The 14,506-nt window shown below is 35.7% G+C and overlaps 1 protein-coding gene across 50 annotated transcripts in view; it reads left to right on the forward strand.

Moving 5' to 3' along the window:
- ABI3BP (ABI family member 3 binding protein) overlaps window positions 1–14,506 on the forward strand; it is a 161,549-nt gene that overhangs the window by 111,629 nt on the left and 35,414 nt on the right. For 40 of the 50 annotated variants that reach the window (XM_064410698.1, XM_064410709.1, XM_064410708.1 and 37 more), the window contains 13 exons: window positions 248–295; window positions 768–842; window positions 2,405–2,452; window positions 2,946–3,020; window positions 5,184–5,258; window positions 6,052–6,126; window positions 7,404–7,478; window positions 8,115–8,189; window positions 9,825–9,899; window positions 10,545–10,619; window positions 11,099–11,173; window positions 12,803–12,877; window positions 13,357–13,431. In XM_064410698.1, the coding sequence (XP_064266768.1) occupies window positions 248–295; window positions 768–842; window positions 2,405–2,452; window positions 2,946–3,020; window positions 5,184–5,258; window positions 6,052–6,126; window positions 7,404–7,478; window positions 8,115–8,189; window positions 9,825–9,899; window positions 10,545–10,619; window positions 11,099–11,173; window positions 12,803–12,877; window positions 13,357–13,431 (921 nt within the window). The remainder of the gene's footprint in view (window positions 1–247; window positions 296–767; window positions 843–2,404; window positions 2,453–2,945; window positions 3,021–5,183; window positions 5,259–6,051; window positions 6,127–7,403; window positions 7,479–8,114; window positions 8,190–9,824; window positions 9,900–10,544; window positions 10,620–11,098; window positions 11,174–12,802; window positions 12,878–13,356; window positions 13,432–14,506) is intronic. The other 10 variants (XM_064410687.1, XM_064410732.1, XM_064410692.1 and 7 more) reach the window with 9 other exon arrangements.

Below are 14,506 nucleotides of genomic sequence, written 5' to 3' on the forward strand. Positions count from 1 at the left end.
CTTGTTCTTGGATTTACTGATTTATAGCCACCTATTTTTGCTTCTATTGCCATCAAGATTGTCCAATTACTTATTTCTTATTTTACCTGTATTATTAAGAATTGTACTTGTCCATGATTTAAAAGTCAGCTTGCAGATCCATATTACTGTGGTGTTGTGTTAGTGCCTGCTTTTCTACTTACCACTGGAGTATTTAAATTTTTGGTGTGTGTTCCTCACTCACTTTGTCACAATGTTTCTGTTGCAGTCTTGGAACCTATTACACTTAGAACTGAACCACCGAGGTCTCCCATAGGTAATAATATTTCCTTGGCAAGCTGTTGTGTTTGCTTTATTTACATCACAGCAAACATCACTGTAGTCACCTTATGCCTCAGGATTATTTCATTTAACCTCATTTTTCTTTTAGGTAATTATCTTGCTTGGCATTCAAAACAGTTGGGTCTATTGCTCTCTTCACAGCTGGAATGTCTCCTTTATAAAAAAAGAAATTATGCTGGCAGCTCTCAATCACCTTTCTCATAATTATGCTTATTTGCACTTGTTCCAGTTTTTATTTTATAAACACAAACAAACACTGAGCTTCAAAAATTACTAAAATTCCACTTTCTTGCTTAGATTGTTGTAAACACATGGAGAGTATTACCTGATTTGCCTACTACTTCTCAGTTGCAGGTGTGAGGTTTCTGTGCTTGTGTGTTCAGCTGGTGTCAGATGCTAACTGCTGTGCAATTTAATCAACTTACTGCCCACGTTTTCTCTTCCAGCTCCAAAGGTGACTCAACATGTTCCTTCCAAACCTAAACCTTCACCCCAACCTCACGTTCCACAAGCCAAAGATGGTAAACTATTTTGTGATTGTTTCTAGTACAGTTTATTTTGGATTGAAATGTGTTTATAAGGAGCTGTTTAGTTACCTGAGGCAGTTAAAACAGAATGGGGTTCTGCTCTGTGCCGTTCAGCAGTTTTATTGCAGCTTTCATGAGTAGTGACATTTGCTAGGTATTTTTCACTGAGCAAAAGAATAAACCTCTGCTACTTCAAGGCAACAGGATGAGAATAGTGTTGTTACACTCAGATTAACCTTGCTAACTGAAGTAAATACAAAGCAATTAAAGGGTGTACTGAGGCTACTTGGCGGGGTATAAATTCTTTCCAACATTGCTTTGCATTGTTAAAATAAATCTGTTTCCCTTCTAAGCCACAATCAATTCATTTGGAATCATTATTATTTTCTGCATGAGGAACTAAATTACCCAGTTACACATGCATACCTAGTATTTGCTTGTAAACATTTATTGGCATTAATGATCCTTTACATTGTATTCCAAAATACTGGATTTTTATGTCATTAAATGTGAGAGCAGTTGAATTTAGTGGTAGACAGAAAAAAATTACTTTCTGTCCCATGCTCTCCAGTTGGTAATAGCAATAGAAAATTGCAATGGTCTCTAATATCAACATATGTTATCCTTTGGTAAATGTGAAAAATTTAAGGATAAACGCTTTCTTGAAGACCTTTAAATTGCAGACATAGAGCAATATTTTTTAATTCTGATGTTATCTATTAGATGTGATTTCCTCATGTAGCAGTCAAAATCTTTGTCTTCTCATAAATTTTTAACCATGGCATCTGATTATGAAACATTGTTTCCAAGTTACACCTTAAGATGCAACTTCTCATACACTCAGTTTTTACCTTTGTATGCATTTTTCATTGTTATGGTAGTCTGGCCTTCTCAGAAATGGTTGATGGTTTTGTCACACAAATGTTATGAGCTTGTATTGTTCTGTGTTTAAAACAATCTAACAAACAAACAAAAACAAAAGCCCCTACAACTCACTGTTTTTTCAAGAATCTGTAATATACAGAATATTTTCTACAGCATCATCCACTCATCTTGTAATTGTCTTAAAATATACAAAGACATTTCTTCTTTTTTTTTGAATTGTAATCCATACATAAAAATTGACACATCAATTTCACATCCTTATGACTCTAAACCAATGGACTCTAAATCCATTCCAGTTTAGGGCTGAATTATATAACTGTGCAATGCAATGCACCATGTAATGCTCTTTAATAATAGTATTCAGTACACAAGCAAGTACTGCCTGATTCCAGAAGTGTATATGGAGTTTGAAACTCATCACCAAGGGAAGAGATTTGTGTCTCTAAAAAGCCATTTTCTGAATAACAGAATGATGATATTTGGATATTTCATTGAAGTCTATGGGAGAACAAAGCTCACGCTATGTTGGAGATTACACTGCTTTCTCAGATATTTCTTTTAATACAACTGTTTCTGTATGAGGCAGTATACAAAGTACGTGATTCAAAAAGTGCCGCTAATTGTAAATTTTCAACTTTCAAAACATATTTTCTGTTTTGTTTCTGATACAGTCCTGGAATCTGTAACACTTAGAACTGATCAACTAAAACCAACAATAGGTAACAGTTTTACCTACAGGGTAAATCACCTGGGAACTATCAATTTTAGCTTTTTTCTCACTGACCATCACAACACTGTTTCATTGCACTCCACTCTCATAATTTTTACTATTAAAGTTCATCCTGTAAGGGGGGGTTTGGTGATTTTTCACTAACAATTCATCATCATCTTTTTCTCTTTTTTTCCTCACACAAGTGTGTTCTGCAAAGGGGATGGAAGCACCACAACCTACCTTTGACTGCTGTCTCTATGCTCCATTTCCATCATGTCCTGCTTCACTTTTATACTGTGTAATGATGCTGGCCTTGTTTTATATTGTCCTGTCCCAGAGGTTTTCCATCAGCACTGGCGTTTATGTTCCAAGTGTTCATATTTCTCCATTACTCAAATTTTTGTGATTCCAAAGGGTCCCAAAGGCATGTGTTCTTCTTTAATGTTATTCTTTCTGTCAGTATCAGTTCCCAAAAATTCTAATATTTGCTATTTTTTTAGTTCCTAGAGTACCACAGTATGTTCCTTCCAAACCTAGAACATCACCAAGCCCAGAGGTGCCACGAACAAGACCTGGTAAGTTCTTTATTTTTTTACCTTTTCATACTGACATGTGTCTTATGGATTCTTCTGTGATCGCTGGAACTTCAGATTTGTATTTATTCCTTGGGCATATATTTTAGAACATTCCTTGAGGGATAAAATCCAGTGACATGTAGAATTTATAAGTAACCTGGTAAGTTTAAAATATCTTCAGTTCTTTATTGCATTGTAAGTCACTGCAGAAATGGATGTTTTCTGTACAATTCTCAGTAAAAATAAGTCTTTTCTATGTAACTTGTGTTCTGCTAAAGTGAAGGTGAAAATGAGGGGTGTCATTGCAAAGAGGAAGGATTCTGCTCTGTATTTCTTAAATTGTGTCTGTTTCTTCTTTTCCAGGCACAAGTTTTCATTCATACTTGTTGATTCACTTTTCCAGAGCCCTTGTGTTGTTCAGAGATTTAGGAATGTGTAATGCTTCCTATAATTGTGTCTGCATGTGTTGTTATACCCATATACAACCTTAGCAGAATTAAGGAGGGAGAAAGTAAATTACACAACTCACACTTCCATGATGTGAGGTTCCATAGTGGGTTGACCCTGGCCGGAAGCTAAGCACATACTAACCTCTTGCTCATTCTACCACACAGTGGTCTGGGGGAGAAAAGCAGAAGTAAGGAAAAAAAAAAATATCACAGTTCACAATAAAGACAGTTTAATAAGGAAGGATAAAAAGAGGTGGAAGAAAGCAAGCGGCACAAAGCAACCACACACCACATCCCACAGGCAGAGCAGTGTCAGTCCAGGAGCAATGGGTGCTTTGGAAAGTTTTGTTGCTAAGATGGCTTTATGTGAGTTGGAATATCCCTTTTGCCAGGGTGGTTCTGCTGTCCTGACTGTGTCCTCTGAGCATCCTGCCCACTCCTAGCCCAGGCCTCTTGCCTGGGGGCGGAATGAAAAACAAAGAATTCTTGGATGGTGTGGCAAGGCGTACTCAGCAACAACTAAAACATTGGTATTTTATCAACACTCCCTTGCTCATGAATCCAAAACAGAGTACCACAGGGTTGCTATGAAGAAAATAACCTCCATTCCAGCCAGACCCAGTACGGGTATCCAAGGTACATGGCGTGTTGGTGAAGAAATGGGCAGGGAGAGAGCTCAGGTTCCTTTTCTCCCCAGTAAGTCTGCACTTATTGCTTGAAAAAAAACCCTTGAAATAAGTCTGGAAAGTGTACAAAGCTGAAGGTAAAAAAAAACCCATCCAGAGTTTCTTTGTGGCTTTTACAAAAAATTTGGATTTATATTTGGGATCTGTTCTGTGTTAGAGCTGTTACCTTGACATGGAGGAAATTCTGTGGAACACAATACTTCAATGTTGAGTTTCAGGGAGGAGTGACTATCTGTCATCAGCCCTAGCAGGGGTGGTATGATTATTGTGGAGGCAGTGATTGTTCTTGGTAATACTTTGGTTTTTTTGTTTTATTATGCTAATGCAGTTCTGGAAACAAGTAGGTTTAAAACTGAGAAACCAAAGGCAACAATAGGTAATGATACTTTCTTGTTTGAATGGTCACATTGTCTTTCTTCTTCAGCACAAATTGTTAAAAGCAGACCTGAAAAAAATTGTCATCTTTCTTTGCATGTTCCTTAATAATTTAACAGTCAAGGTTCTCGATGTCTTCTTATTTTCTATTAAACAATCAAGAAGAATCCTTGTTTCTTTCAAGTTAATACGCACATAAGATAGGAAAATTTCCTTCAACATTTAATGGTACAAAGCAGAGCCAGATCAGAACAGGATCCTAATTATATGGTTTTCAGTCATCCTGTGAAGATGGCACCATTGCAGGTGCAGAGCACCATGGGTGGGCAGAGCTCCATCCTGAAAGCTTTCTTTCTCTTCCTCTTTCTTTTTTCCCCTTCCCCTCCAGTTTTATGAAATGAAATTCAGTCCTTCATAGAGGACTGCAAAATAATTCTGTTCCACTCAAACCTAAATTTTACTGTCAGAACACAATCACTTCATTAATTCTGGGTCATATGATTGATTGAGGCAGATCCATTTGACCGAGGCATTTTTGTCACTTGAATTTGATATTGTGAATCATTCCAGGACTACACCCATTGCAGAGCAGTGTATTTTTATTTGAAGCTACTTATTATTTAATAATGCTTAACCCAGTTTCTTTCTTTCAGCTTCTAAAGATATATATCACAGGCCTTCCAAACCTAAAACATCACCCAGTCCACGTGTTCCTCCAACTAGAGCAAGTAAGCTTATCAATATTTTGCCCTTTAGTGCATGAAAGTTTCATCCTTTTGAAAATGTTAAAAATTGATGAGATCTGTGAAGATACAGAGATACTTATTGTCTAGGCTGTGCTTTGCTGCCATAATCAAATTTTGCTATACAGTTGTCATTGAACATAATTAGCTGTATATTTATAAATGTCAGTGACACACAATGGAGAGGTATGGGACAACACTCATCCTTAGTCCTTGCACACAGGAAAATCTGCATCTTGATTTCTTTGGAGTGTGACAGAAATATTTATATTTTTGAGTTGCTTCTTTAAAAGTGTAAAATTACAGTACTTTGCTGTTCCCAAAGCTTTGGATATAGCTCTGTCAATTTGAAAATTAGAGCTAAATTTCCATGTTTCTTCTGCTTTGATGCTTTGCTGAGGATTTTTTTTTTTTTTTTGATGCACAGTTGATTTAATTGCATTCAAATGAGCAGCAGGTTTTTGGAATATGAAACACTTGTGAAGCACAACTAGGAAGTGTTAGCACTACAGCAGTTTACTCTGTAGAAAGCTGTGTTTGTTATCGGTGTTAGGAGTGGAAAACTGATCTAACACTGCACTGTAAACGTCACTTTAGTCTCTGCACTGGCACTGTATCCAACCCAAAGATCTCTTTGGGATTATTTTAAAATGACAGAAATAATCCATAAAAAATTTCTTAGCAGAAAATGAATCTTCTGATACAGCAGGATAATTGAAAGACTCATGTTGAATCATCATCCTCAATAATAAATTCAAAACTTTGCTCATTTCCACAGGTCCCAAAGAAAGTCGACGAGTCCCTTCCAAGCCCAGGACATCACCAAGTCCAGATGTACCACACACAAAACCTGGTACCCATTGTTGTTTTGTTGTGCTTGAATATCCAGGGGTTCTTTTGGGTTGTCTTTCCTCAGTGAATCAAGTGTTGATTAACATTTCTTCATATTACAAATACATTTTCTGATGATCATTAAATAGGTGTTTCAAGGAAAACAGAGCTGATTTCTATTTTTAATGTCTGAGTTTTAGTATTTGCCTCTACTTTTCAGCCACCCGACATCTATCATGGATGAATAATCTGTACAGCAGGGTAGACAGCACACAAACATCATGAGAAGTTGGAAGAAATTGCATCTCTTTTGTGCCTGTCAAAAGGTGCTTAGGGAAAAACCTATTTGAGGGCCTTCATGTATGACTCCAAATATCTCTAGCTGAAACTGCTGATAGGTTTGTGTGACCTGGTAATGGAATGTCACCCTCAAAAATAAACTTAATAGGGATTTACATACTAATGAACAGCCAACTCTCTGTAACTTCTAACAGTTCTGAGAGTATCCATTGAACATTATTTTGAGTGTGTATTCACTAATTTTACAAAGAAAAGGAAAAAAAAATCCATTCCAAATTGAAAACAAAGCAGTCATGTCAAAGGGAGTATTTTTACCACTAATTTATATCCACCACTAACTCTCTGTATCTTATTGTTTTATGGAGTTTTTGCACTTAGTGCATTTACAGTTGAACAACAGACAGCAGCAGGTAAATTTGTTACCTTGATCTGGTCATTAATATTTTTCACTACTCCTTGGGTCAGTGTTTATTTATCACTAGTCTGTTTTTCACATAATCTGTTTATGGTTTTGAATTGTTTTCTTTTCTGCTAATTGAACTACATTCTACTCTGTTGCAGGTATTGAAAGATTCTTAACTGGTTTGTTGTCTTCACATAAAATTTCTTTCCCTGTCACACACCTTGTAATTCCTTCGACACTTGTAGGAGACCAGCACACCATGGGTGTGGCAGTTATGGGTTCTGAAATACAGACGGAAATATATTCCCTGTACTTGTCTGTGCTCTTTCTGACTTTGTTGCTTGACTCCAGATTTTGCTTACCTGATTAATTTTCCTCTCATGTTTTCATTCAGGATTTTGTTTTCTCTTGAATTTCTGACATGTATCTGACATGTTCTTGATATGTATCTGACACTCAGTTTTTCAGGCTGTGATGCAGGGATTGTTTTTTCTTTGCGAGCATGAGACATGCAGTGCCTGTGCAACAAACTTTTGTCAAAGTACAAACAAAATTTTGTCAAAGTATAAACCCTTAAAACAGATCTTTTCTTTCAGCTGTTAAAGAACCACAACGTATTCCTTTTAAACCTAGAGCAACTCCCCTCCCAGATGCTCCATACAGGAAGCCTGGTAAATTATCTGGTCTTTTTGAAGCTTCAGTGGATAATTGAACAATAGCTTTTGGGGTGGCAATGGGGGGAATAATGACCAGTACATCCCCTGTTAACTGGTTATTATTCTAGGTTAAGAAACCTCTGCAGGGATGCAATTAAATCTGATGGAAATGTCAACAGTTCAAGAATTATTGTATTTTATGCAGAAATTAACAGAAGAAATAGAATAAACCTCAATGTTTTAATCAAGGATAAAAAGTTATTTGCAGCTTCTATCTGAGCAACACACTTTAATACTTTGCACCATGTTTTTGAAGCTTTTATGAGAGAAACCTCCTAACACTGTTGCAGTGTTTTTCTTTACACGTGCATTTTCACCCAGGTTAGAGTGATGATTTCCTTCAATTACATTTTGCTTAGGTGACTCCCCATCATAAATCCAACTGACCTATGTAATGTAATCAGTTATTTCACTGAAAATTTGTTACTGTTGTTTCCTAACCAAAAATTTCTGAGGGTAAATGTTCATTGCTGTTTTAAAACATCCCTTTCCTGTTGTATGCAGTATAGTGCTGAAAGGTTTTTTGAGAAAAGGAGGAAAGGGAGATTACTTTCATTATTCAGATAATTTATTGACATTTTTTTCCAACAGAGATTCTTCCAACCTTTGATGAACGAGATGCTACTACAATTCCTCATATTCCTGAAAGAACAAAGGCAATATTTGGTAACTGTTATTTCGTAATTAATTATTCTATTTTACACCTTTTTTAGAGAATATCTTCTTAGAGAGAGCTTATTATATTTTATTAAAAGCTAATAATGAAATTTTGCTCTACTTGTAGATACTTAATTGCTCTTTGGTCTTGATAAGGGTAAGAATGCATGAACTCATTTACATTCAAAGGTCCTTTTCCTCCTCTTCTAGCCTTTCCAGTCAGGATGATGCAATTCCTCCAGATGTTATCTATTTTCCAGTAAAAGGGGACTTTCTTTAAAGAGCAGATAGTGATGCTTCACAGAATCACAGTATATTCTGAGTTGGAAGGGACCCATAATGATCATCAAGTCCAACTCTGAACTGGTCCATCACAACCCTTGCATTATCACCATGCTCTAATCAACTGAGTTAATCCCCTAATCTTCATGTGAATAGTGGATAATTTCATTCCAAAATACTCTTCTTCTTCACTCCTCATCGTTTAATTTTACAGAAAAAAATTCTAACATATGGCAATTGAATTTACAGAAAAAAATTCAACAGCGGCATAGTCTCCAGACCGGCTGTGTGACCATCTAAATCCCACTCTGCTTCTTGAAACCATCCTCTCTGCTTTCTTCTAGTGATCTGTGTTGGGAAGACTTGCTTAAATATATGAAACCTTAGCTGAGTGTTCTTCCTTCTTAAGTTAATTGTCAGATGTGGACCAAGTAAAGGTCACTGAACCCAAGCACTATCCAGGAGCAGGAGCATTGCTTGATCAATTGTTGTTCAACCAGTTTTCTGTCCCCAGCTTCAGAGACAGACCTTGACTGTGATTTTCTGAGAATGAAGTATTAATAGGCATTTTACAGTCTTCAAACTCTGTTTCTTTTGTTTTTGAGGAAGAGGAAATTAAAACTGCTTTTAAACATGTTTCTATTCCAATTTATATTCCCTGTATGCAATGATACTTGGGTTAGTATTCATTCAGTATCTGTTCATCTAGCTTTATGAAGTAGGTGCCCTGTTGTAAACACCTGAGCTACCTGAGTAACAGTCACTGCAGAAAATGATTCCTCAGAGCAAGGGGGATGAAAACTGCACAGGCTAAGGCAGATCATTTTGGACCTCTTACACTGGTGTAGACCACAGACTGAAAAGTGCTAAGATAACCTTTTCCTACTTTTTCTACAATGATTCCTACTTTTACTTACAAGACTTCTTTTATCTGAATAGTGTGAAGACAACAATATTAAATCGTTCCCACATAAGAACAAAAGAATTTAATTTAGAAATCAAGTTTGACACAAATGTTCCACTGAAAAAGAAATCCTGTCCTCATGTACTCATGCGTGGCAGATGAGGAAGACACAAGTTGCCACTGTGTAGTTTTGTCCTATTACAGTATGATGACGTTAATGACTATATTCCAGTCTGCTTGATGCAAAGCTACAAATTTGTATATATTTTTGTAGAAGTCTTCTTGTGTAAGTGGCCATTTAACTTGTTTTCCTTTCTTTGCAGGAATTACAGCTTTCAGCTTATTCTTATATAATTTGCCTTATTCTAGATCAGATCGTACTTATGTTCCTTGTGCACCGAGAAAAGCAATGTGTTTTTTTCATTATTGTTTTGGGTGCTTTTTTGTTTTTATTCTAGCTCCAACTGAAAAAGATTTCATTCATACCAAACGAAAAACAACTGAAAGACCAAGAGTGCCATACACCAAACCTGGTAATGGAGTCGTTATTTTAATTTTGTGGTCAATCATTCTTTCCCCACGTTTCAGGTTTTGTGCTTCTTAATGGGATTATTCATAGCCAGTTTTGTGGTGAAACAAATGCATTAATTACACTTCAGATGATAAACCAAAAATAAGCCAAAACTGCACTACAAATAATAGTAAGATATGTATAATATATATAATGGCATTCCTCTGTCTATTACACATAGCAAATGATGACTGAAATGTAGTAATGTGGGTATTGACAAATTTCAGTGACTAGGCAGGTCTCTGAGCTCTCTGTGATTACTGGTAATCTTGGGTGCTCCTCTGTGAGCATTTTTTTTAATCGTTTCTTGAAATGCAACAGAACTTCTTTACAATGTTCTTGTGCAGTTAGCAACAGACATTGTCTGCTTTACTGAAATGAAAATAGCTTTTAAAATAGTTATGGAGGGCTGTGTGGCTTCCCATTTTTGGTATAAATGTATAGCAGAAGTTAACAGAGAGATAATTATATCTGTCAGCAGATATTCTGCTACTCCTTAGTTTGGGACATTAGTTTGGTTTTGGGACTTAGTTTGGTTTTAGAAAATGCTGCTTTGTTTAGATTACAGATAAGTATTCTAAGATTTTTCACATTTTCTCCTTAACAGCAATACATCCGACAACTCCACAACCAATTATTACAAAATCTTCTACTACCACTGGTCTTTCAAGGGCAACAATGGGTAAATAAGTTTCCTTAACATTAAGATGCAGGTATTTCTAATTTTTCAGTGGAGAAATTTCTAGAGAACATGCTCCCATGTGGTATTTATATAACACCAGTCCATTATCCTTCATTCTGCTGCCACGTGCGTGTATCTTAGCACAGGGGATTCTCATTTCTGTTTGTCAAGTAAAGCAAAAATAGCCTACAGCTTATGTATGATCAGAAGTCTGTATTTGTCAGATCTCCAATCAAAGTCAGTGGCCTAATTTTTCTTTTAGAGAAAGAATTTTAGCCCCTAACTCAACTTATCCTACAGCGCACTGCTGGGACTTTTCTGTGTTTTGGCTAGTAATTTTCTTTCAGGTTCCAGAAAGCCATGGAATTGTTATTGTCTTTTTTTCAGGCATTTGAGGCATGCATTTTCTGTGGGCTAAGTATGGCATTGGATCATGACTCCTGAAGAATACAATAATAATCTTTTTCCTTTTCTTTCAGCTCCAAAAGAAACACTGCTCATTCCTTCCAAATCCAAAACATCTGTTGGGCCAGAAGTACCACAAACTAAACCTGGTAATTTACAGTTTGTAACTTTAGAAGTGTTACTGTGGCATTGCATTAGTTATATTTCTGCTGTTACTGAGTTTTGCAGTCATGGGGCATGCATAATAAGTAGACAGAATTTTGTATCATTGTTCAGCTGAGAACTTGTTAATAAATTATATCAAAGTGAATGCACAAGGATTGGATCAATTTCTATGGAAAGCAGTTGAATGGTTTTAGTAGCCATCCAAAAAAATGTGAGAAATTTAATTAATTGTAATTAAAATATATTTCTGTGCTTGCATTCAAAAAGTTCTTTTATTTTGGGGAATTTTATTATTCTAAATACATCTGATTCAATTTCACAAATACTTTTGAAAATCGGGTTACAGAGTTTTAGTCCAAGATATTTTACCTGCTAAGAGTAGAAGTGCCTTCAATACCAGTGATTTTGCAGTAACCATGGTAGATTCAGGGATACACATCTGTAGTGAAGGATGGTGAAGGGTGGTGATATCTGAGCTTTACCATGAGGTGATCTATTTCAATAGAAATTGCTAAGGAGGAAGTTAACAGGAGAAAAATATAGTTAGGTGAGGAGAGACTACATGTTTATATCTTTCTTTCTCTCTGATCTAACCTTTGAATTGATAAAATTTCATACTTAGAAAAAAAGCTTAATTAATAGTTTAGTAATTTCCCCCCCACTTCTTTCTCCTTGTCCATTTTTTATGGCCAGAGAGATTTCAAGCAGAGACCCTATTCATTCAAGAACTATATTCTATCTATACATACACCATATGTACATATATGTTACTGTGAACATCAAACTGAACAGTCCAGAAAAAAGATTTCTTTTATAAATACTTTGTTTTGAAAGGCTGGTCAACGACCAAGTTAGATCCTAAGTCTCAGTTGAATAAGAGCTAATTGCAATCATATCATAGTTAACAAGTGCCATCTTTTGGTACCACTACAAATTTAGTTTTAGTGAAAGAATTTTAGAGAACAGAATTTAGAGGCTTATTTTTTGCCTTTTTAAAATAATTATAAAATTTATATTTAAAGTTTAAGTGATTATAAAGGTGTATATGCAAAACAAGCTATTGGTAGGAAAAATTGTAATCAAATGTTTACTGTGAAATATAAATGACACTTTTTAGACACGGCTCCTTATATGAGTAAGTAGGTTATTTTCCAGCTTCCATATTTTTACCTTATTTCTGAGAGACAAAGAGCCATGCAGTGTGTGCCTCTGCCTGCCAGTCTATCCTTTTCATCCAGCAACTTAGAGACCTTTCAATTAATTAATTCAAATTTGAGTGAGGTCTGAAAAATAAATACATTACTCATAACTTCTAGAATTTTTTTTGAGAAGTGTAAGTTAATCAACAAGTATGAGAAAGACCAAAGACTGGCAGAACTCCAGGTTTAGGGCAAGTGTTCTGAAGTTAGTGGGGGCCCAGCAGAATAGTTGCACTGTCTGGTTGTCAGCATGAAAATACATCCAGACTAATCAGAATGTGCCTGTCTCATGTCTGTTAAAATTGTCCTAGCAGATGTGCAGATAGGTTTTTAGGAAACAATGGAGACAGATCCTTCATGAAATCCAACTTCTTTTATTTGCCTTCTCACAGAACAATGGTTTATTTTTTATAGCTCCAAGGGCAACACACCTGGGATCAATTAACCTTGTAACAGTTCATGTTGTTGATGGGTCCAAAATAACTTTGGGTAATGAGAATATTACATCAGTTTATTTTTTATCAATCTTTACTTTCTCTGCTTTTGCTATATGGCTAAATCTACACTTTAATCAACAGAAATGCCTTAATATACCTTTGTTGTGTTCATTTGTTAGTTACAGCCCAGTGCATGTACAAAATATTGCTGGTTTTAATTTTCCAGCCGTTTTTCTTATTCATGCGATTCTTTATAGAAATAAGTACTACATGTATGAGGCTGAGGGGTCATGTAAAAAGGCATTGCCCTATCATCTTTTCTGGTTTTGTCTGACTTACTAATGATATATACCTTACCAGACTCGAAAAGTCTTTTACATGTATAAAAGCATGATTTTCAGCCAGGTTTCTAGCACCAACTCTTTTGTTTATGATTTACACAGACAGTTTGAATTTCCTTTCCACCTGTGATGTCTTATGTTTAAAAGGAAATCATTTGCACTTGCTAAGCAGTAATATGTCCATTTTCAGTTCCCACTGAAACATACCACATTTCACCCAGGCCCAAAATTGGTCAAGCAACTGAAATTCCTTGGTTCAATACAGGTAATTTTTTAAAATTTTCTTAAGTTGTTTTATTGAGAGTCTGTGGATCTTAAGTAAAATCAGCACAGTTTAATGTTTAATGGTCTGTTCATTATTACCTTTTTAATTTAACTGTTTCAAATAGGTAATATGAAAATTTATTTTTCCCCTTATCAAATATTTTAGTTTATTTCTCTGAAAATGGGATTTGCACAGTATTGCCTCAAATATCAAAGATTATATGAAGTTCTTAAACAGTATTAGAGCTGTATATTGGATACTCATATGTATGTAGTGTGGCAAACATCAATGTAACTGAGTTCCAACTTTTTCCTTACAAAATCTAAATCTGTATAACTTCCCCAATCTAAATGTTAAAAGTGAGTAATATGTTCTGTCCTGTATTTTCTCTGATCCTTTGGAGAGGCTGGATTAAGTGTTATGAGTCAAATGTTTGTCTTGAATATCAAACAACCAGCTCTACTTAAAAGAGCTGATTTACAGTGACTACTGCTCATGCTTTCAGCTTCCACAGATCCCATAACATCTAGACTATCAAAATTATTTTTCAAGTGAAAGGCAATAATAAAGGTTGAGGGCTTCTCATTTCAGCCTTGCTGATGATACTGTTCTTTATCTGCCCTGCACACTGTCTGCATTGAAAGCCCCCAGTTGTTTTCTCAGCAATATTTTAGTGTTTCACAGTTTTATCTAAGTCTTTGGTTTGGGGGGTTCAGTTCAGTGTTTTATTTTGAGGTTTTTTGTTTGTTTGTTTTTTACAGAACCTAATTAAATGTCTTAAGGCCATGGATACCTTGCAGAGCTAACTCTGTATCCATATACAGTTGGGTAACTGGCTGTAAATATTTTACATCTTTTTCCTAAACCTACATATGAATGTAACTGGTCAGACTGCATGATGGAGTCATCTGGCCACTAAAGAAACTAGCATTTTCCACATGCATTTTGGAGTAGAACTCATAGAGCTCTCATGTGTCCATTTTGCTGTATCACATTGGTGCATGGACCTTTTTGTCTGGCAAATTGCACTGTGCTGTCCGTGTTCTGTTACACACAACATTGAAACAGGACCTTA

The sequence above is a fragment of the Passer domesticus genome, chromosome 2, assembly GCF_036417665.1.
Source record: "Passer domesticus isolate bPasDom1 chromosome 2, bPasDom1.hap1, whole genome shotgun sequence".
Taxonomy (NCBI): Eukaryota; Metazoa; Chordata; class Aves; order Passeriformes; family Passeridae; genus Passer; species Passer domesticus.